General features: G+C 41.9%; 1 protein-coding gene across 27 annotated transcripts in view; it reads right to left on the reverse strand.

Moving 5' to 3' along the window:
* Positions 1 to 910: 910 nt before the first annotated feature.
* The window catches only part of EPS8 (EGFR pathway substrate 8, signaling adaptor), a 131,230-nt gene continuing 109,067 nt past the window's right edge, over positions 911 to 23,073 (reverse strand). For 22 of the 27 annotated variants that reach the window (XM_073621333.1, XM_073621332.1, XM_073621342.1 and 19 more), the window contains 10 exons: positions 22,715 to 22,898; positions 20,210 to 20,244; positions 13,032 to 13,131; positions 12,511 to 12,654; positions 11,744 to 11,779; positions 10,442 to 10,465; positions 5,668 to 5,872; positions 5,275 to 5,455; positions 2,465 to 2,594; positions 911 to 1,438 (listed from right to left, as the gene is read on the reverse strand). In XM_073621333.1, the coding sequence (XP_073477434.1) occupies positions 1,325 to 1,438; positions 2,465 to 2,594; positions 5,275 to 5,455; positions 5,668 to 5,872; positions 10,442 to 10,465; positions 11,744 to 11,779; positions 12,511 to 12,654; positions 13,032 to 13,131; positions 20,210 to 20,244; positions 22,715 to 22,898 (1,153 nt within the window). In that variant the 3' untranslated portion in view covers positions 911 to 1,324. Of the gene's footprint in view, positions 1,439 to 2,464; positions 2,595 to 5,274; positions 5,456 to 5,667; positions 5,873 to 10,441; positions 10,466 to 11,743; positions 11,780 to 12,510; positions 12,655 to 13,031; positions 13,132 to 18,919; positions 19,523 to 20,209; positions 20,245 to 22,714; positions 22,899 to 23,073 lie in introns of those variants that run through there. The other 5 variants (XM_073621345.1, XM_073621344.1, XM_073621346.1 and 2 more) reach the window with 5 other exon arrangements.

The following is a 23,073-nucleotide window of genomic DNA, read 5'->3' on the forward strand; positions in this document are numbered from 1 at the left end:
TCACAGCAGGGCCCAGGAACACGATCCAAGGTTATTCCAAAGATCAGCTGAAAAGCTACACAAATAGAGCTCCAGTGGCTCTGCAGCAACTGTAGAATCTTGCCAGAGGAAAAAAGTAGCTTAATAAAAATCAGAATAAAAAGTAATAAGTGGCTTGCTTTCCTTAAGAGAAGAGATGCCTTCTGTTCTCCTAGGAGAGGTTACACTAGGTTGACCTTGCAGCTTTGTTTTGTCAGTGTCAAATTTCCTGAAGGCAGAACCCTATATAATGTCAAAAGAGAAAATCCATAAGCCGCCTATCATGAAGCAGACCCATGTGCATGAAGTGAGTTGAATAGCAGCCTCAGCCTGGACTCCAGCCAGGCCATGTCCCCAACACGTTTGGCTCTGCCCCTTGGAGCTTAATCATGGGGAACATAACCCTATGTACCTGAACTACCATTCTGTGTCCCTTAATGTACAATTAAAAAAAATGTTTATTGCACAACAACCACAGATGATTTTCTTGTTTAAAGCCATACAGTTAAACTGGTAAATGACAGCTGCACATATAAATGACAGCCATTCCTGCTGCCTTGCCACTGTACTGGAATAGTGAGTGTAGATGCAAATCCTCCATACCATACTTCTTCCTGCTTCCCATTTGGGGAGATCTATACCCAATATTATAAAGGCTCCATTACATCTGTCTCTATTTCTGTCTAGGGATACATAAAACAGTCCTAACAGACCACCAGCACTTTGATAACAGATCGGATCACTCTCCAAACTTTCCAAAAGGCCTTAGTGTTCTATTATAGAGTGGCTATATGTCTCAAAAACACAGACAAATTTGACAACAGACACAACAAAGAAACCCTTTCTATAAAAAAAAAACACTTTACTGGTCATTAAAAATTTCAGAAAAAAATAATTTAAACATTTTTATTGTTTCTGCAATAACTTTCTATATTCACGGTAGGCCAATGTTTTTTACATACAGACAAATATACAGGGAATGTTGAAATCTCTTCCAATGGCTGTTAGTGAAACTGAAAGCTGACATAGCAACACTTTTACTGTTATTACCTGGAGTGACAAGCTCTGCCCTAATCAACACTATACAGGATCCCATTAACATGCTCCAGGCATGATGGAAGGAGTGGACTCTGCCCTCTGCTGCTACAACAGTGAACGGCAACATGACCATAAAGCGCAGTCTTAAAATACACACACAGACTAGAGAGAAAATTTGTACAATCAAAACCTCTTAGAATGTCAAATTGGCAAAATGAATTACAAGACTGCAGAGTTTCCAGATAGTATTAATTCTTCTAGAAAATCTTCAGTGATTGTTTCCTTCATCAAATGACTCTACACCAGAATCGCTTGCAGCAGCATTGATCTTTTCTTGGCGTTTTTTCATGATTTCCCGCAGCTCAGAGTTTCCACTGAGTTCCTTAAGGACACAAAAGAGTAGAACCTGTCAATATGAGATTAATATTGGCCCATTACATTTATTAACCATGTAATACACTGCAAAACTTGAGTCACAAACGACTGGAAAAGCCAATTCCAATCCTGGCCCAGTTCAGCTGAGTTTTTTGTGAATATGTTCGTCATGGTGGGGCGATAGAGAGCAAGGATTACCTTCAGCTCCAACTGCAAGGTCCACAAATGATTTAGCCTTGAAAATCTATCATAAACTGGAATTTCCAGTCTCATTGCACTCTGAAGTTTACCATAGAAGTCTTATTAATCTATAAAAAGGTAGGAAATTGCGGTGCATATATACAGTGGCGGCTGGTGATAACAAACCCCTCCAGTTCCTTACCTGCAGCCTCCAGCCTGGCCTGTCACGGCTCCCCTGATACCCGGCAGGCTTCCATGTTCCAAATTTTCCAGGACAAAAAAAACGGAAGTGACGCAATGGCAAATTTTCGTTCGCTAAATTCAAAAGTGGGAGGGTTTGGGCGTAGAGCACAACAGAGGACAACATTACACAAGCCAATTAAAGCCTCAAGCTCTAATCATGTGCTTTGTTACAAATGATGGAACTAATAGACAGCTATTAGTCCAGGGCCCACACAGTGGAACAGTTTATTTTTAAATAAAATATAATATGACTAACATTTAACTTTAAGATGTTAAAAAATGTTAGTCATATTATCATTTATTTAAAAATAAATTGTTCTATGAATATAAACTTTGGGGGCGGCGCCCCTGCGCCTCTTATGGAAGGGTCACCGCTACATATATATGAGATAGAGTGTTACAATATACCATTGAAAACTAATGGACACATTTTTTAGCCAATATAACCAACTAAAACTGGCACTTAACAGTATATAGCAAAAGGGTGCAATGGCAAGGTGACATGGGTAGTGTGGGAGGACAATTCTTATAAACCCCAGTATACAGAATATATTTTTCTGGTAATTTTTATTAGCAGGTCAAATTTTCATACACTGCACAGAATAGATACCTCTAGAGTAGCTTTCTGAAGTGTCACTTGGTTGTAAACTCTTGGTCCCTCTGGGCAGACCGTCCTTAATTCATCCTTGGTGAGGGAAAAAAGCTGAGCGCCAGTTAGCACACCAAGACTAGTGATTGTCCTGGAAGAATACAGCAAAACAGACTGTTATTGCCCAAGAGAGAAGGAGAAAGAACGGAGAACTAGAGAGAGAAAGGAGGAAAACTATAGGAAAAAGGAAGACAAGGAGAGGAAAAAGGGGGATCTACGTGAAGAAAAGGAATGAAGGCACAATGATGAGAGAAGAAAGTGAAGGAGGAATGGAGACACTTTGTGAGGAGATTGAGGAAGAAATGAAGCACTATGGGAAGTGAAGGAGTAGAAGGACTGGAAGTACTATGGCAAGAAAAGAAACAGGAAGTGTACAGAACTATAGAAAGAAGAGAAGAATTGGAGACACTGAAGAGGAGGCGGCTGGGGTGGGAAAGGGAACTACGGGAAGAAAAGTTGATAAGGGCATGAAAAATGATGGAAAGAGGAGAAGAAATACAGACTCTATGGTACAGGGGAAGGAAGGGAAGGAGGAATGGAGAATACAGCGGGTAAAATAAGTAATGAACAAGTCACCATTTGTCTAGGTAAATATATTTCTAAAGGTGCTATTGACATGAAACGTTCACCACATGTCGGTAGCAACCCATGCAATCTATATATACAAAGAAACCAAAACAAATAAGTTCGGAAATTAAGTTATGTGTAATAAAATGGAATGACACAGGGAAAAAGCATTTGAACCCGCTAACTGACATCATATGTAATTGTCATACTTTTATGAATGCCTGAGATACTTTTATTACTCTTATACTGTTTATTTGAAAAAATGAAAAAGACTGGACTCTTAAAAGAAATTCCTCAAGATTGATAGAATAGAATTTGCAGATACTTCTCATGCGATTTATATTCAAAAGGCCAATGTGAACTGTAGCATCAAAACAAGCTAACATTATGTTAATTAGACAAATGGGCAAAGAAACAAGGGTTGTAAAGATTACACGTGGCCTTAATTGTTATTTTCAGTAACTGCAGGAAGGGTCTTTTCATCTTGATTAACAAACTAGATCAAATGTGTTTGATCAACCAATCAGCTTTCTTTACATTTTAGTAAGGCCTCTTTCACACGAGGGATCCGTATGTCCGTTTTTCATTCTTCCGTTTTCGGATGAAAAACGGACATACATGTATCCCTATGGAGCGTCGGATGTCAGCGGTGACATGTCCGCTGACATCTGACCCACTCCGATCCGAAAAGTGTAACGGAGGAAAATCCTACTTTTCCATCCGTTTTCGGATCGGATCGGGTGACGACGGACACTGCGGTCCGTCATCACCCGATCCCCCATAGGGGAGAGCGGCGCTCTGACAGGTCCGTCGCTGCACAGTGTGCAGCGATGGACCTGTCATCTTTCTGCTCAGCGGGGATCGGCGGAGCGATCCCCGCTGAGCAAGCGGGTGTTCACAGGGGCGGATCATCACTGATCCGCCCCGTGTGAAAGAGCCCTAAAGAAGGAAAAATAAATGTATATCAAGGAAAGATTTGATAGCTTGGAGATGTTGACTGAAATGTGTTTGCCTAAGGGCATTCTACCCTTGCACATTCCTATTTCCACGATAATAATCCATAAATTATTAATATTATTTACAACATATGGGAAGATTAGTAAGAGGATTGGAGGCACTATGGGAAGAGCAAGAGGTGAAGTAGGAATGAAGAAACTATGAAAAGAGGAGGAGAAATGATGGCATCATGGGAAGAGGAGATGGAGTAATAGACACAATGAGATTTATTGACTAAAGCTGGAGAGTGCAAAATCAGTCTCACATCTGCAGAGAAACCAATCAGCTTCTAACCTCAGCTTGTTCAATTAGGCTTTGGCAATAAAACCTGGAAGCTGATGGTTTCTATGCAGCTGTGAGACTGATTTTGCACTCTCCAGCTTTAGTAAATAAACCCCAATGGGAGGAATAAGAGAAACAATTAAGAAACTATGGTAAAATAAAGAAAGAGAAATGGAGTAGGGATAGGAAGATAAGGAGGAGGAATGGAGGTGCTATGGAAAGAGGGAGAGCAGAGGGAGTGTATACACTATGTGAAGAAGAAAGGCCAGAAGCTTTATGGCAAGAAGTGAAACAGGAGGAATGGAGAACTATGGATAGAGAAGGAATGGAGACACTATAAAGAGAGGCAGGTAAGGGTGGAATGGCGGACTATGGGAAGAAAAGAAAATTAATAACTATAGGAAGGGGCGAAGAAATCAGGACTCTATGGTAGAGGGGAAAGAAACGAAGGAGGAATAGAAGACTATGGGTAGAAGAGGAGGGACAGAGGCACTATGACAATAGATGGAGGAATGGGGTACAATCTGAAGTAGAGGAGAAGGAATAGCGAACTATTGGAAGAGAAGTAGAAGCACTATGGGAAGGAATGAAAAGGAATTATAGGAAAAGAAGAAAGACAGAATAAAATTTAGACAAACTGATAAAAGTGAAAAAACATAAGGCATTGCTACACAGGATGGTAACATATTGCAGGAGGTAAGTATGCAGGACAGGACAACATGATGTAAATGATGAACAGGGAAAAAAGATGGAATAGTAACATAATCTGAATGATAACAGGAGATGGTGATATAATGCACATTCCAGGGACAGGGGACAATTACACAATGTGGCATACATGTAGAACAGTAACTTTATATTAGTGGCAGAAATATGGTGCATGTTGAGTCATTTGAACAAGCTATAGGTAGAATCTGTCAATTTACACAGAACTGAATCCCTTTGCTTGCAGCCATGCTTTCACATCTTCTGTGGATGAACTGTAGGAAATGTTGATCGGCGTTGTGTTTTGGCGTGGTACAGTGAATTTCTTCTGGGCTGCACTGCGTCCAATGGTGAGTCTCTGCACCAATTCATCCTGAACCTCCTCCATCTGAGACTTCCTGCCTAGAATATAATTTCCACCAATGAAATCGCCTCCTTTCTCTGGATTCATATGTCCGAGACACTAGAATGTCACTGACAATTCTAAAACGTTTTACTAATGTTTTTCAAAACCTCTGCTGAGTCTTCACAAAAATGCATAAATACTAAGACAAGACATGTGAAAACTTCATTGTGTCATGTAAAAACAGTGGCCACTGGCCTCTATTACTTACGATCAATGGGTCTGTCCCTCTGGTGGTCTCGCAGACTGCTGCCCCCACTATCGCTGGATGTGCTGCTCTGGCGACTGATCAGACTTCCAGATGGGCAGGACTTGGATATCGGTATAGAAAGAGGGGAGGGGATAGGGTGTGGAGGTGGGGTAGGAGCTGTCAAGACTGGGTCTCCTTGTTTTGGGACATTCTCCAACTTCTGTTTCTAGAAAGACAGAAATAGATTGGAAATAATTATTCCAGAGTCACTAACCCACCCAGACAGTGGGAATATTGAATATTATTCTGTATACTACCTAAGCAGGAATAAAAATCAGCAGGGACAGAGGGCTTTGTGGAGAGAAATTGTTGTAGGAACTAGATTGAAAATAAAAGGCTCTCTAGTCATCATATTCTACCAAAATGTTTATATAGAACATTAAAAAGATCCATTTAGGAAGCCAATTTCTATTTCGGTGGAAAGATAAAACAGACAGGCCTGGACTAATATCAGGGCTCAAACAGTTCTGAAGCGGTCACCTTTCTTCATTTTGGCCTTTTTTTTTTATTGCTACAGAAATCAAATAAGGTGGAACGAAGAAAAAAAAAAGGTTTTCCTTTTACAAAACTTTTTTTGCAAGTTTAACACAGGAATGCGACCACTATCTAAAATGTGTCTGATTACTCTGAGTTAAGTCCAACGAGGTGCTTCTCTCTTTAACAACTTCAGTACTGAGCACTTTCACCCCCTTCCTGCCCAGGCCAATTTTTAGCTTTCAGCGCTTTTGCACTTTGAATGACAATTGCGCAGTCATGCAACACTGTACCCATATGACATTTTTATGAATTTTTGAGACAAATAGAGCTTTCTTTCGGTGGTATTTAATCACCACTGGGTTTTTTTATTGTTTGCTAAAAAAACAAAAAGACCGAAAATGTTGAAAAAAAAATTTTTTTTCTTAGTTTCTGTTTCTGAAAATGTTGTAAATAAGTAATTTTTCTCCTTCACTGATGTGCACTGATGAGGTGGCACTAATGGACACTGAAAGGCAGCACTGACTGGCATCACTGATGGGCACTGTTGGGGCTGCACTGATGATCAGTGCCCTGATTATCTGTGCAGGTCTCCCCTGTGAAAAAATTCCACTTATCGGCGAGGAAAGCCGATAACCGGTATTTACTTGTTTACATGTGATCAGCTGTGATTGGGCACAGCTGATCACATGGGTAAAGAGCCTCGTCACGGGCTCTTTACCGAGATCAGGGATGCATAGTGTCCACTGTCGCGCGCCCCGGCAGCCGCCCAAGTGTGGCGACAGTGGGATGGAGTCATATGACATTGTCTGTGAGAGAGCCACCCTGCCACCGTCATTTGTCTATATAGTGGGTGGGAGGTGGTTAAAGTGGAACTTCACTCAACATTGATTATTCTTAATCCTCATGTTGCTAGCATTAGTAAAACAGATAGGAAATATATCATATTTACTAGTCTTAAACTTTTTTTTTTTTTTTTTTTTTTTTTAGTTATTTCCTTGCGTTTTTGGTTTGTGGTGCTCAGACACAGTGAAGATCCGCTTTAAAGTACATTTTTACTGAGCACTGGGAGCGCAACTATCGCTATACTTTCAGCTCTCTGATGCTGCAAACGAATCTGCAGAGTCGTATGCAGCCACTCTGCCCACCCCTCCCCTCCTCCAAATCACAGAACACTTTGTATTATGCGAACCCATTCAAAAAATTACAGTTTATGTGAATCGACAGCAAAGGGGAGAGGCAGGCAGAGCGACTACTGTGTGTGAGAAGACAGCACCTCTCCTGTCAGATTGCCAGGGATATAGGGACAGCTGTACTCCCAGCTCTAAATAAAAAAAAGAGATAAGTCCACAAAGTGGCATGCATTTCATTAGACTTGGCCCATAGTAAGCCAGCACATTTTAGAAAGTGTCTGAATTCCTGGAGTTCAGCTTTAAAGTGTTACTAAACTCCATTTTTTTATTTATTATTAAAATAACAAACACGTTATACTTCACTGATCTGTGCAGTGGTATTGCTCAGAGCGGCCCCAATCCTCTTCTAGGGCCCCAGTCGGCGATCTTGGCTCCTCCTCTTTTTCTGGTCGCTGGCTATAGGGAGAGGTAGCCCCCGGGCTCCCGAGGTGTGCGTCTACGGAGCCGCGCTCCATAGACTTACAGAGAGGGACTTACGCCACACCCCACTTCCTCTGATTGACAGCAGTAAGAGCCAATGGCTCCTGCTGCTGCTCGAATGCTGTGTAAAGAGGAAGGGGAGAAAAGATGCAGCCGTGCACAGCGCTAATCTCTTCTCCCCTCTCTTCCCCTTCACACAGGAAAGGGGGGGGGCACAAGGATATGGAAAACTTTTTTTACCTTAATGCAAGCAATGCATTAAGGTAAAAAAATTTTTTAGGTTTAGTAACACTTTAAACGGTTCCCGACCGGCGCACGCAGATGTACATCGGCAGAATGGCACAGCTGGGCAAATGGGCGTACCCGCACGTCCCTTTAAATTTGCTGCCATGCCATTGCGTGCGACTGCCGGGAGCTCCGTGAGTCGGGTCGTGGGTCCCGCGGACCCGATGTCCACGGGGATACCCGCGATCGCCTCACGGAGAGGACGAACGGGGAGATGCTAATGTAAACAAGCATCTCCCCGTTCTGCCTGGTGACAGTGTCACTGATCTCTGCTTCCTGTGATCGGGAGCAGAGATCAGTGACGTGTCACACGTAGCCACGTCCCCCCACAGTTAGAAACACTCCCCAGGACATATTTAACCCTTACACTGCCCCCTAGTGGTTAACCCCTTCACTGCCAGTGTCATTTACACAGGAATCAGTGCATTTGTATAGCACTGATTGCTGTATAAATGACAATGGTCACAAAATGTGTCAAAAATGTCCGGAGTGTCCGCCATAATGTCGCAGTCACGATAAAAATCGCTGATCGCCGCAATTACTAGTAAAAAAAAAAATTAATAAAAATGCTATAAAACTATCCCCTATTTTGTAAACGCTATAACTTTTGCGCAAACCAATCAATAAATGCTTATTGCGATTTTTTTTTTACCAAAAACATGTAGAAGAATATGTATCGGCCTAAATTGAGGAAAAAAATGTTTTTTGGGGATATTTATTGTAGCAAAAAGTAAAAAATAATGCGTTTTTTTCAAAATTGTCGCTATTTTTTTGTTTATAGCACAAAAAATAAAAACCGCAAAGGCGATCAAATACCACCAAAAGAAAGCTCTATTTGTGGGGAAAAAAGGACGTAAATTTTGTTTGGGAGCCACGTCGCACGACCGCGCAATTGATAGTTAAAGCGACGCAGTGCCGAATCCCAAAAAGTGCTCTGGTCAGGAAGGGGGTAAATTCTTCCGGGGCTGAAGTGGTTAAAAGAGAAGTAAAGGATTTTTTTTTCCTGAATCATACTTACATCAGTCCAAAGCTGCATCTGTCCCTGGTGCTCTCCACACTGAGAACCAAGGATCTAACATTGCGATCACTCGGTTTTCACAGCTCTGTGAGCAGAGAGTTGCAGACTGTCGGCTCTCTGCTCTTCCTCCCTCCTTGCTCATTGGAGGGCTGAGCTGTGGAGGGTTGGCCAGCTCAATCTTTCAGCGGCTCACTGAGAGGTTGAGTCGGGTGTCAGTCCAGGCACCTGGCGGATCCAGACTTTGTCGCGATGACGCAGTGCCTGGACTGACATCAGTGACGTTAGACAGCAGACTTCAGCCTGCTCTCTGCTGAAAACAGGTCACAGGAGTGCAAAACGAGCTGCACTCATGTGATCCATAGAAGTACAGCCAAACGAGCTTTGGCTATACTTCTCCTTTAAGTATCACTCACAGACAGCAGAATAACCCATTAGAGAAGAATATCCACTGAACAACAGCCTAATCTATAACCTAACTAAAGCTTCGTACACACGATGCGATCATTGGCCAATGGAGCGTCTGATTTTTGTCTTAAGGGCATGTGCCAGGTTCTTGTCTTGCATACTAACGGTACACAATTGTCGTGCAACAAACACGAATGTAGTGACGTACTATGAGGAATTTCAGCTCTTGAGCGCCACCCTTTGGGCTCCTTCTGCTAATTTCGTATTTGGTGAGCACTGATTCCGATCATGCGTGTTTGTACTTTCGACTTTTGTGTGACGGATTTGTGTAATGACCATACGAAAATCTGACAACAGATCGTTGCCCGTCGAAAACTTACTAGCCTGCCATCCAACATTTCTTGGCCAAAAGTTGGACAACAATTGTCAAAAGGAGCGTACTAACGATAAGATTTTAGGACAACAGTCTGTCAACAGACAATCCCCTGCCAACAATTGTACCGTGTGTACGAGGCTACACAATAAATAGACAATTTCTACATTCTTTCATGGCTTTATGCAGTCTAAAATAGGACTGAGAACAAGCCAAACAGAAACCTGTCAGTCACTTTCCTTGCATCATGAACATATGCAAGGAAAGTGACATATGAGAATATAATTTACCGAATAATTGTAAATCTCCTTTATCCTTGATATGTTTTCCTGTTTTTTTTTTTACATGGGTGCATCAAATTGCCTGACCCAACAAAACACACATCTACCCACACGGAATCTTTTTTTTTTTTTTTTCTCTTTCTTTCCTATTCCCAGCAAAAGAGATGACTAGAAAGGGAGGGAGGCTGGTAGACTAGAAGCACAGGCAGAAGAATAAGTCTCACATTGCAGAATGTCTGAATTAGTGGATGACAGAGCAAGGGGACATTATTTAGACATGCTTTACCTCTGACAGCTCCCCCAGCAATTGCTGTTGTAAAAAGACACATAATAGCGCATTATACAGGTATTCATAATTATACATCGCATGGTATACACCACTCTCACTACAGGGCCTTTCAGCTTGCATTGTTCAGGCTGGAGCCCATTCACACCACAATGTTGCTGGTTGTTTTTCCATGTTGGTGAACAAATGTCTTCGATCAACACATTAATGAAGGGCAAGCTGCATTTCTGATCTGTTAAAGTGGAACTTCACTCTCTCAATCAACATCAACATTTTTAATCCTTATGTTGTTAGCATTAGCAAATAGATCGAAATGTATATTATATTTACTTTTTTTTTTTTTTTTTTACATTTCTTCAGTTATTTCCAGGTTTTTCAGGCATAGGCAAATTAGGTCATATATCCCAGATGCTTTCGAGAGGGGAGGAGGGGTTTTCTCAACTAAGCACACCCTCCTGCCTGCATGCATGAACGAAGGGCAGATGGATTCCAGGAAGTAAATGCTACATAATTCATCTGCCCTTACTCAAGGTGCTAGAAGGTGTTTTTTAAGTGATTTCTCAGCAAAATAAAGCATAGAGAAGTGGATGGATGAGTGAGTTGGCTTTGAGTATTAAAAATGAATTAAATTGTGTTTTTGGTTTGTGGTACTCAGATGCAGTGTAGTTCCGCTTTAACTGCAATTTTTCCTTTGAATAAAATCCTTCAAAAATGCACGTAAATTAATTAAAACACACTAAAGATGTATGTGTGGCAAATGTACTCATACTTGTTTTTGGCTGCCTCATACTTCAGCACAGTGATATTTTATGAGATTTAACAATGCATCACATAAAGGGATTTCTGACCAAAAAACAAACAACGGAAATTATTCATTAGATTGTGAACAAGGATAATCTTTACTTCATACACTAGACACACAGATATGATCTTTGAGTACTTTTGTTTCACCATTAATATTTGCAGTCAATGACTCAATGATGGCTACGATTTCGTTTTTGGGTTAACACCACAAAGGTTGACACAGCGGAAATCCCTCCTGTGCTTGTTGCTCTGTTGGTTTGGTGCAGTCTTGGAAATAACTGAACTTGTAGTGTGCAGCTGATGATCCAGCAGGTGGAGGTGGAATATCAGTAGGTGATATACTACATTTTATCATTGATAGGAAGACCTCAATATTTCTGCTGATCATCACACTTTGGTATGTATTAAGAAAATAGAACAGCATCAAACCCACAAAATGGAATTACACAAAAAGAGTGGAAGGGACAGCAGATCTGACAAACCATGCTGGAGACCCACCTTGAAGATTTCAAACTCCTTCTTTGGCATCAAAAGCTTTTGGTGGAGCATGTCAATACACAAAATAATTGTATGAAATGCAAAGTTATTACTAGTTACATCCAATCCAGAACTGTGCTTTGTGATCCACTGTCTATGAGCAATCTACCAGGACCCAGTGCACTCCTTTGATCTGCTATGCTAAGCGATCTAAAGCATCGCTCAATGATCTACTACAAAAAGGAGCAGTGTACAGAGACCTGCTGCACGTGGGGAATACTACCGGGTCTGTGATCCAGTGCAATATATACAAGATTCAGTGATTTTCTATTTACAGAGATCCAGTACTAAATGCTATCAGTGTGCAGCTAGCTGGGGAAGGACAAAAAAAAGCAGGGCGGGAAGGGAGACCTAACAGGGAGAAGAATTGATGGCATAAACACCCTAAGGCCCCATTCACACCTGAGTGTAGCAGAAAATTTGACCGCAATTTTGTACAGGTCAAAAGGTCACCAATGTAAAAAGAAGAAAAACGCTAAAATCTGCCTAAAAAAAATTTCCAGAACTTGTTTGAGCTTCTGGCTTCAGGCGTTTTGGAGTACAGATGTGAACCATCTCCATAGAGAAGAACTGATTTTTTTTCCCCTTCAGCATTTTGTAGCTTCAGGCTTTAAGCTACAAAACCCTCAGGTGTGAATGGGGCCTAAAAGCTGTCACCATTATGTAAAGATATGATGTACAAAGTACAACAGCTAGCACAAGTTTTATGGAGAGTGACAGTTCTTTACCTGGAAAGTTTGGCTGTAAAGTGGGTCTGAACGGGCCAATGAGGACTCTTCAGCCTTCACCATTCCCAGGATGTTGTTTGGCACAAAACCAGAAGAACCACTGGAATTACGGACCTTCCACCATTGCTTCTTACTATCGATGATCTTCAAAAGACAGAGCCCAGGACTAGAGTAACTGCCGAGATAGAGAGCACAAGCAACTGCCGAGACAGAGAGGGAAAGCACAAGCAACTGCATAGAGAGAGGGGGCATAAGCAACTGAAGAAAGAGAGAGACAGACAGAAACTGCGGAGAGAGAAAACAAATAGCTACAGGAAAGATTTACCTTTTAAACCAAAACTAAATTCTACAAATAACAAGCTTCCAAATCATTTAATCAAATCAAAATTCCCTCTCCCGTCCCCTACCCCGCCAATTCTACACCCACAAATAAAATATCCCACCCAGCTTTCTGTCCTGCTTGGTCTTTATCTCCACAGAAAAAATATCCCATACAGATTTTTATCCTGCACAGTTTTTACCTCCACAGTGTCATCTTTCATCACGGAAAGCTCGTTTAGGTTCCTGGCTACAAAGTCATACTTGCATACAGCATATTTTGGGGTATTTGCCTCCTGATTTCTGTGTGGGTAGAAAATTGGGATGTAAATTGTATAATAAGCAGAAGTTAGACGAATACAAACACATCCATAAATACATAGTAGAGGAAATAACTGTCAGACTAACTACATGCTGTCAGCCAGAGAAGTCTCACTCTTCCTGTTACAGTATCAATATTGCAGAAAGGAGATTGAGATTCTGCTCTATGCAGCTAGCAGAGTGAGACACTATGACTAGATAAAAAGTCAGGATCCTGGTGTCACCCATGTCACACTGGTGGGTGGCACAGCATGACAACATCCACTCATAAAAATAAGTCCATTTTGAGGCAGTTTGGGCCTTAATATATGCAGTATATAAAGACATACTTACCGGAGTCCTATACTGTTTGCAGTGTGTGATTTCACAGGAGGGAGAACAATGAGGGCATTCTGTATCAGGCTGATATCAATGAGAATTATGAAAGGCCATTCCCTGTTACGCTCTTGATGGCCCATATGCCACACTATGGTGGGCTTCCACATTTTTATCCACAGCAGTGCCACAAGGCATCATTCAGGGTCTTCTGTTCGAACCCCACCCAGAACACATACCCAGAAAGTTGGGGGGAGTCATGCCTCTGCATCCAGCTATTGGTGGCTAGGGGGTCTTCTAGAAAAATAAAAATTGACAGCTCACCCATAAAATGGTTTCAGTGGTCCCAGGCGACAGAAGTGGTCTTCCTACAAATAGTACAATAGTACATAAATACCACAGTGTTCCTGTACTCCAGATGGGTTCCTAAAAGTACCTTTTATTGAACATGTTCTGTTTCTTTGGTTTCTTATTTCTTCTTTTTCATCCAAGTATGTGTGTACATTTTTATCTTTATTTAAATTTTTCTTTATTTTTATATTCATATTTATATATTATTAAAATTTTTACTTGAATCTACCATTGTTCTTATCGACTAGTTGCTACTGATTTCCAATATAGCAACAAACTTTTATAGATTTTTTTGCAGGGTTGGCTTTCATGTACTCCAGGGCTCAGTGCTTTTCATTAATTGTTACACATCTGGGAATTATTATTATTGTTGTGCAAAATTCATCACGATAAAAAAATTAAAAATTCATTTATTTTACTTTTTATTAATTTACTATTTCCTAGTGGTCCAGTTTTGTCAGAATTTTTTGTTATTTTTTAATTACATTTTTGAAAAAAAATATTTAAAAAAAAGTTTTTTTTCCCATCCATCTTTGCCCATTCATGTCCACGAGGACACCGTTGTACTGCTCCTGCACCATAAGTGATGCCACTCGTTATCAGGCCTCTTCCTGAGTTTCCAGGAAGTGGATTTCCCCTGGCACTGAGCTGGTTCCCTGGGGTCTGGTAAGGTGCCTGTGTAACATTGGGTGTTCACTGATCGACGCACTACAGCGGGGATGATCCTGCTGGCGTCTGTTGGGGTTTTTTCCCCCGTTCCTGGCAATTCTGAAGCTTCCGGTTAGGTGATCCTAGTGTGTGGTTTGTGGACACCTCTGAGTACCCAACCCCCCCCCCCCCCGCAGCTACTTCAGGCATGTAGAGGCGAGACTTATGGATTGACTTATCAATCTTGCATCCCTTTTTTGCTTGTGTGTTCCTACACCTGTATTCATCTGACTAAATATAAATGAATGTGCAATATATCATGGATTTGAATGAATTATCATTTATTTGTGTATTTATGATGGAGTTTGCTGTTTTGGATATTGGTTTTTGATATGGATTCTGTCGTTTTTACATTAGTGCATATATTTTTTTGTTATTATTATTTTTTTTATTAATTATTTCTAATGAACTTTTTTCTTTTTCCTTTCCTGCCTCTTTGGCGTGACTCTTTTTGACACATAAATTTTCAAATTTTTATACAAAAATTTCTTATTATTAAATTATCTCTGGTAATGCATTAGGTGTGCGCGCCTTACATTTATGTTTTTCTTGTAGTTCCTTTCGGATTACCCCATCTGAGGAAGGCAGCATCCACCTAGTTTTGGGATACCATATTTACCTTTCACACCACCATTTTATCTGACTCCACACCTTGGAAGACCTATTAGCACTGGAAATGACTGTTTTTTGTACCAAATACATACACTACTTACCTGCTTCAGACTACGGCCCTCAGTGACAACTGCTACCATCAAAACGCTCATATACAGACTAAGCAGAAAACCATCAGGAAATTAGTCACCCGATCCCCAAAAAACATCTAAACCCAATTGGGTTGATTTCCAAATGCAAATAGACTATGCACTTTTTAAGTGCAGTTGCACTCTGCATGTGCAGTTGCAGTTGCTCCAGAGCTTAGTAAATGAGGTGAAGTTTTACTTTCAAAAGACTACCCAATCACATGCAGGATGTTATTTAAAAAAAAAAAAACATTTTTGCTTGCACATAATTGGATGATATAAGTCAACAGAGCTTCCCCTCATTTACTGAGCTCTGGAGCAACTGCACTTGCAAAGTGCACAGTCTATTTTTTTTTTAGGAAATCAACCCCAATGAGTAGGGATTTGGGGAAAATCAAGGTCATGTTGTATTGTTTCTACAGGGCTCATTACACAATGGGTTTTAGATACGATTGGTCACCCAGAAAGATTTCTATATATGAGAGAGCGATCTTAAGGATCCATGCACACCGGACTTAAAAAAACGTCGATTCTACAGGCGTTTGATGTTTTTTCTCCTGCCCCTAGAAGCACTTCTATTGTGTTCTATGTGTCTTTGCACATTATTACTACTACAGGCGTTTTCTGTCAGGGACGTTCAGAGGCAGGAAAAAAACCCTTCTCTATCGCGTTTTCTGGAGAAGTTTAGGAGCTGTAAAAATATCAGTCTCTCCTAAACTCCTCTTATCTCTTCTGAACGTCAAGTTTCAACTTTTTTTTTAGTAAAAATGCAATGCAGTGTGAAATGCATTCTGGTTATTTTGGGAGTAAAACTTTTGCAGAGGGGCGTGTAGTTCAAAAAATGCCTAACTAAAATGCTTAAACTCTCATAGACTCACCTAAACTTTGTACAATATTCTTTCTATTTGTGTCTTTTATGCCACTTTTTTAAGGCTAAAAACTTTGACTTTTTTCTGCTCCTAGTGTGGAGCCTATACAGTAACACTGGTGCCTTTAGCTAAAGCTGTGCTCGTTCACATGCGTGTCAATACCCTGTGTTTATTTGGCATTTATTCAGCACTTTTTAAGGTCCTTTCACACGGGACGGATCCGTAATGATCCGCCCCGTGAACATCCGCTTGCTCTTGCTCGCTCCGTTGATCCTTGCTGAGCTGGCGGATGACAGATCTCTGCTCTCCCCTATGGGGGGGATCGGATGAACACGGACCGTCTGTCCGTGTTCATCCGATCCGCTCTGCAGACGGATAGAAAAATAGGATTTTCCTCCTTCTGCAGAATCGGACCATAGTGGGGACGGATGATATCGGATGTCAGCGGATGTTCATCCGCTGACACCCGCTATCCCATAGGGATGCATGTATGTCAGTATTTCATCCGAAAACATACTGTCCGCATGTGTGAAAGGGGCATAACGCCTCATAACCGCCCTTCAACGTCTGCCATCAATATTACAATGGCACCACAGAGTGCTGTTCACACAGGAACGATATTGTAGTGTTGCGCTAAAAATTAAACAGCATTTTCATTAAGCCGCTTTCATGAGGCATCAACGCTTGTCAGCCGTCTCCATTGATTCCAATGGTAATGCTCTGTAACTGCACCTTAACAGCACCTAGAGCATTGGATGTTAGTGAAGCATTTATAAAAATTTCACTGGGAGGAGAGGTAATGGAGGTTCCTGGGAAATAATAGAGAACTAGTACAGGGTAGCTCCAGCCACTTTCTGTTTGTACAGAGCAGCAGTCTGGTAACACCATTTGCTTCTGTGTGCAAGCAAAAACATTAGGCCGGCCAGCCAGCAATACTGACAGTGCCAGGTAGAAGCAAAGGCATTGAGCATTATTGCCAGTGGTGAAGCTTTTTGTGTCAGCAAAGTTGTTCTGGACCGAGCCAAAAGTCAAAGAGATCCAAGTATACAAATCCATTTTGTAGAGAATGCAAAAAACTGCCTGTTATCACACCACAACCCAACCACGCCTCAGAGCAGATAATTTCCTCTACATTACTTCCCTTTTAAACCCTTCCCACTGGAAAACTACACCTTCATGATCAAGCATTCCTGACACTTTATGAGCGCAAGATACACACAATGAAAACACATCAAACACATTGTATATGTGATAATGAGCATTGCTTCATTCCCCATAATCAACACACATGTGAACGAGTCCTGGAAAATATTTTAAGGAATCTTCCTGGAGCGCTGGATTATCGCAAAAACACATTTATGCCCAGTCTGTCTCAATAGCTCCATAATAAAGTGCAAATTGTCATTTTACATACGGATTGTGGAAACTCTACTGTGGGCACCACTCAAGGCTCACAAACAACACGTGCCTTGTGGAATCTGGCTAGTTATTGAGTTTCAAAGGCCCAGTCATAACCTTATTCTGATAAAAATTCTATTGTCCACGTTTCCTCTGCCATTCAGCACAAAGTTAGTGGTCAGCATGTCAATAAAGCTCATTAAAGCGGAACTTCACTCTCTCAATCACCATGGACTATTTGTAATCCTTATGCTGCTAGCATTAGTAAATACATAGGAAAGTATTTTGTATTTACTTGTTGTAAAATGTTTTTTTTTACATTTCTCCATTTACATCCTGGTTGTCTTCAGGGGGGGGGGGGGTTCTACAGCTAAGCCATAGCTCCCAACTGTCCCCGATTTTCAAGGGACTGTCCCTGATTTGGAGCCTGTCCCTCTGTCCCCCTTTCCTCCTCATTTGTCTCTCCTTTTGGTCTTATCTATATACTTGTATATAAAATGCACATTTTATCTTTCAATAATTGTTTCCCACTGCTAAACCTTTCATCCAAATTCTAAATTGCTGCATTTGTCGATTTTAAAAGCCAATATAAAGGAATATTAGTGGTAAAAAAAAAAGCACCAGTGGATTTTTTTTTTTTGGTTAGGTCCTCTTTAAGGGGCGTGGCAGGGGCGTGTCATATGCCTACATATGTTTGTTAGTAGGTGTCTCTCATTCCCATCTCAAAATGTTGGGAGGTATGGCTAAGCACACCCTCCTTCTTGCATGCCTGAACTAAAGTCAGTTGGATTCCAAGAGGTAAAGGCTACATGAATAATCTGCCCTTACTCAAGATGGCCACAACCAGAAATGCTAGGAGCTATTTCATAGTGATTTCTCAGCAAAATAAAGCATGAAGACACAGATGGTTGGGCGAGTTTGCTTTAAATATTAAAAATGAATTGAATAGTGTTTTTGGTGCTCAGATGCAGTGTAGTTTCGCTTTAAGATTAGGTTAGTGAAGCGTGGCCTGCTGCACGCCTGCCTGCATGTACTGTGTATATCATAGTGTGTAAAACTTTACAAATGAGACATTTACACAAACATGACCTACAAGATTGTCATCCACCTGGTGGCTTTCTAGAGGGACTTACAAATTCCACTGGGGGACCCCAATAAACGCCTTTCTTCAATAGACCACAGCTAGAACAATAGAAGATTTCATGCTGTGATCATGATAATGGCGATTTGCCCTCCATTCCTTGTCAATTTTTGTGACTCCTGCACCAAAATGGGGTGTTTCCCTTGTAGGGAGGGTAATGAAGGTAAATAAGATCTTGGAAAGAGAAAAAGCAACCAGCTGGTTTAGAAGTATTGCAGCGTGTGTTAATAAAAAGCTCAAGAAACCAATATCTGAAAATACTTTTATTGTAAATAATGTGGCATATTTATAATAAATTATATATATTTATATATATATATATATATAAAGATGTTTATAGAAATATTGATTTGGACTGATTTTTGCATCTTTTTACATTATGAAAATATACATATATCAGAGGCAATTACAGCTAGAGATTAGAGAGTCCTTCTCATAAGCCATATGCTTCATGCAGAGAAAGAGTCATGTGGTTAATTAAGTGATCTATGAGGGGAGTCGCACTGATTGGTCAGGAATGATTGCCTGTATAGGAGAGTAGAAGAAGCAGTAACAATTTCCCTTTAGGAGATGTCTAAGCACAAAGTGCGGCGTTATTACTATGATGATTGATAAGGAAAGGCTTAGTTAATTATAACTTTATATATACAAAGGTGGGCAGGATTAGTAGGAGACATGCAGAATTAAATGGTGTAAATTTGAACACCGCAACATTGGCAGTTAATGACAGTTGTGGGGTTAACCCGTCTCCAATAGGACATTTGGTCTTCCGGAGGTGACCAGGTACAGCTAATTCACATATTCCAGCAGGGTGGGGGAGGCCAAGTTAGGAATTATAGAAATAAAAATTCCTGTGACAAGGAGAGAAGTAAACCAGTCAGTAGAAGAACATAAACACATTCCCTGGCTTGGGCCAAAGTTCAGTGAAAACATGAAGGTGCCTTTTTAAATTGTGGGGAATCGTCAGCCTGAGCAAACTACTATTAGGCTAAGTTTACACTTGCGGTAGACCTTACCGTCCCTCTGAACAGTGAAAAGATTGCTTTGACAGGCAGCTGGAAGGAGATATGTCACTGCCTTATTTAATCCTCAAAAGCCTGCACCACTGTGCCGCACCATATGCATTCCATGCATTTGCACTGAACTCCTTCCCCCTTCACCTGAATGGGTCATGTTCGGTGGCGGTACTGCCTACTGGCCTGCTGAGCGCAAAAGGGGAATACATTTTGCAGCGGCTGCAAAGTAAGACATTGCGGCAGCAGCAGCATGTGGACAACCCCTTCCAGTTGTCTTTGCAGCTTAAGGTGGCAGTCGGGGGTGGTTAAAACCATGGCTTAACCGCCTATTTTTACCGCCCTCAACCGAAAGTGTAAACGAGCCCTTATTGTTGCAATGAATGATCAGATGTAGACAAGGCTACTGATGTTAGGCTACTGATGTTAGGCTGCCTCTTGTTAAGTAAGGCTGGAAAGAGATTAGCAAATAACACAAAGATTCCCCACACTCAGATATTGCCCCTTTGTTCTCCATACACTCACCGGTCGGTGTTGGGTGAGTCCGGCACTCGGGAGAACTGCAAGATGAAATTAAAGACATTTAAAGCTTGTGTCATCCTCACTGCCCATAAACTAGGTCAATGTACCCAACAAAAACACCCACATTGTGTACATAATGCCAACACGGTGGGTAAACCTTGTGTACCTAATACACATAACCCCCACCTAGCATATCCCACCAATACATTGTACACAACCTCAGCACCCCAGCGCACCCTGCATACCTAGAGCACTCAATGTTTATAACGCCACTAACTATATGTACACCCTCACAACGTACACAGCCCAAACCCAATGTGTATACCTGGTGTACTTATTGTATACAACGCCACCAACATTATGTCTACCTCCAGCCATACAATGTACACAACCCCAACACACTGTGTATACATGGTGCACACAATGTACAGAACCCCATCTAATGTATGTAGATCCCCTCCCATACAAGGTAGACAACCCCAGACACCAGGTTTATACCACCATCCACATAATGCAGACAACCCCATGTATACCTGCCCCATTCAGTGTACAAAAACCCACCTACTATATGTATAACCCCACCCGCACAATGTACACAACCCAACACAAAGTGTATACTTTTTGTATGCAATGTACATAACCCCATACATATAATCAGGGGCGGACTTACCATTCAGGCACATAGACAGTGCCTGAGGACCTGGGGCCAGTAGGGGGCTCCATTGGAGGCTCGTGGCAGGGTCGGCAGGGGGGGATTTTTTTTGCCAGCTTTAGTCCTCCGTAGAGCAGACTGGCAAGCAACAATGTGTAGGGAGGAAGGGGGGGGTCAGGGAGTGAAGCAGACAGTGGGGAGAGGGGGTCGAGCCTACTATACAGTGGCCTGTGGAGCAGCTCTGTGGTGCCTGGCATCTCCACCTCCGCTCAGCATTTCGCAGTCACTATACAGTGGAGGGGAGGGGCATCTGACCCGGGCCATAAAATGCACCTTTGCCTGTGTAGACAAAATTCCTTACACTGGCCCTGGCTCCTGGTACCTTTATTGGGTCACCAGCTTTAGGTCTCCACTTCTCTGAACACAAGACCTCCTCAGCCTATTGCGATTTGCCCAGTTTTGGCCCTCTAGGAGGATCCGTTTGTGCAGTGCTTGCCAGGAGCGGCGCCCATAGACCGTCTGTGAGGCGGTAGAATGTCTGGGGTGGGATGGAGCTACAAAGCCCAGTACTGGCGGGACTTCCCAGGGAGGAGGACATTAAGCTCAGTGACTGGAACCTACCAGCTGCCTTCCTAAAGAAGAGACACACCGAGAAGATCGAGGGCTGCGAATCCCTGGCCAAGAGCTGGAGGATGAAGGATCGGGTGAGAGACACACTGGAGACACCACCGGAGGGAGGAGGGAATATTGGGGCGGGGTGGAGCTGTGCGAGAAACTGGGTGTAGAGAAGACTGGGCACGCATGAAAGCATGCAATGTGGGCAGTGAAATATATAGGTGGGGCTTTGTATGGGTGTGACTTTAGTATGGCCAGAAATAGAGGGGGTCCTATGATCTCCTACTGCCCGGGGGCCCCATAAGTTGTCAGTCTACCCCTGCATATGCGTATACCTGGTGTACTCAATGTACATAACCCCACCAACTATATGTATACCCCCTAAAACATAAATAACCCCAAAACAATGTATGTACACTAGCACATCTATTATATGTATACCCCTGGCCAAATAATGTGCAAAACCCCAACACACCATGTACACCTGCTCTACTCAGTGTACATAACCTTGCCCATACAATGTACACAGCCCCAGCACAATGTGTATACTTGGTGTACTCAATGTACATACCCCACTTGTTATATGTATACCCCCCACCCAGCCAATGTACACAACCCCAGAAACCATGGGTATACCCCCACATGTACACAATCCCAGCACAGTGTATATACCTTGCCCAAACAATGTACAAAACTCCACCTTCTACAAGTATCTGTTAACAAAAGCACAAAAGTTTGGAGGCTAGTCTGTAATATCTAAGGGATAACTAAATAAATGACAATTCCTCACCTTAAACACCCCCCTCCCATCAAAATAACTGCAAGTTTAAGGGTTAGTTCACCTTTTTAGAAAAAATTAAATGGAGAACACTCTACACCCCCTTCACAGGTCTCTGCTGTACTTACCTCCATAGGTGATGAGCGGTCAGTGGGAATTCAAAATCTTTGCTCTTCTTCTTTCTGCAGGGCTTCTGGGACGATCAAAGCAATTGCGATTGGTCAGTGCTGAGCATTGCTCTGACCCATCCCAGAATCCCTGCAGAAAGAAGAGGGCAAAGAGCATAGATTTTAAATCCGGCTGTGTTGGAACTGACAGCTCATCACCCACAGAGGTAAGAACAGCAGGCACTGAGGGGTGGGGAGGATGTAAGGTGTTAATTTTCCTTTTCATTATATCTAAAAAGGTGAACTTACACTTCAAGCAACAAAAAGGCCCAAAAACACTACATGAAAGTTGGTACCTCATTCGGTAAACTTCTGGCTTCCCGTTTCTGTTGGAGATCGGTCATATTTGGTATAGAGTTTGTCGGCTGGTTTAGTTCTAGCTCTTTAGGCATCCCAACAAAGCTCAACAATGGCGGTTCCCAGCCGTTCCTGAAACGTGGGACGTATGGAGGAATAAACTGATCTTTAGGCCACTCCATTCTGTGGATGGTAATGAGAAAGTCAGGTGGATACAAGTATACTGTAAAATTATTGTGTGCATAAAATGAGTGAAAATAGGCAGAGCATTAGAAACACATACACAGGGAGACATCAAGCTACCCAATCATCCAAAACCCTGCAGGCGTAGATATAGCCAACAATTATACATATATTT

The sequence above is a fragment of the Aquarana catesbeiana genome, linkage group LG03 (genome assembly GCF_042186555.1).
Source record: "Aquarana catesbeiana isolate 2022-GZ linkage group LG03, ASM4218655v1, whole genome shotgun sequence".
NCBI classification, from domain to species: Eukaryota; Metazoa; Chordata; class Amphibia; order Anura; family Ranidae; genus Aquarana; species Aquarana catesbeiana.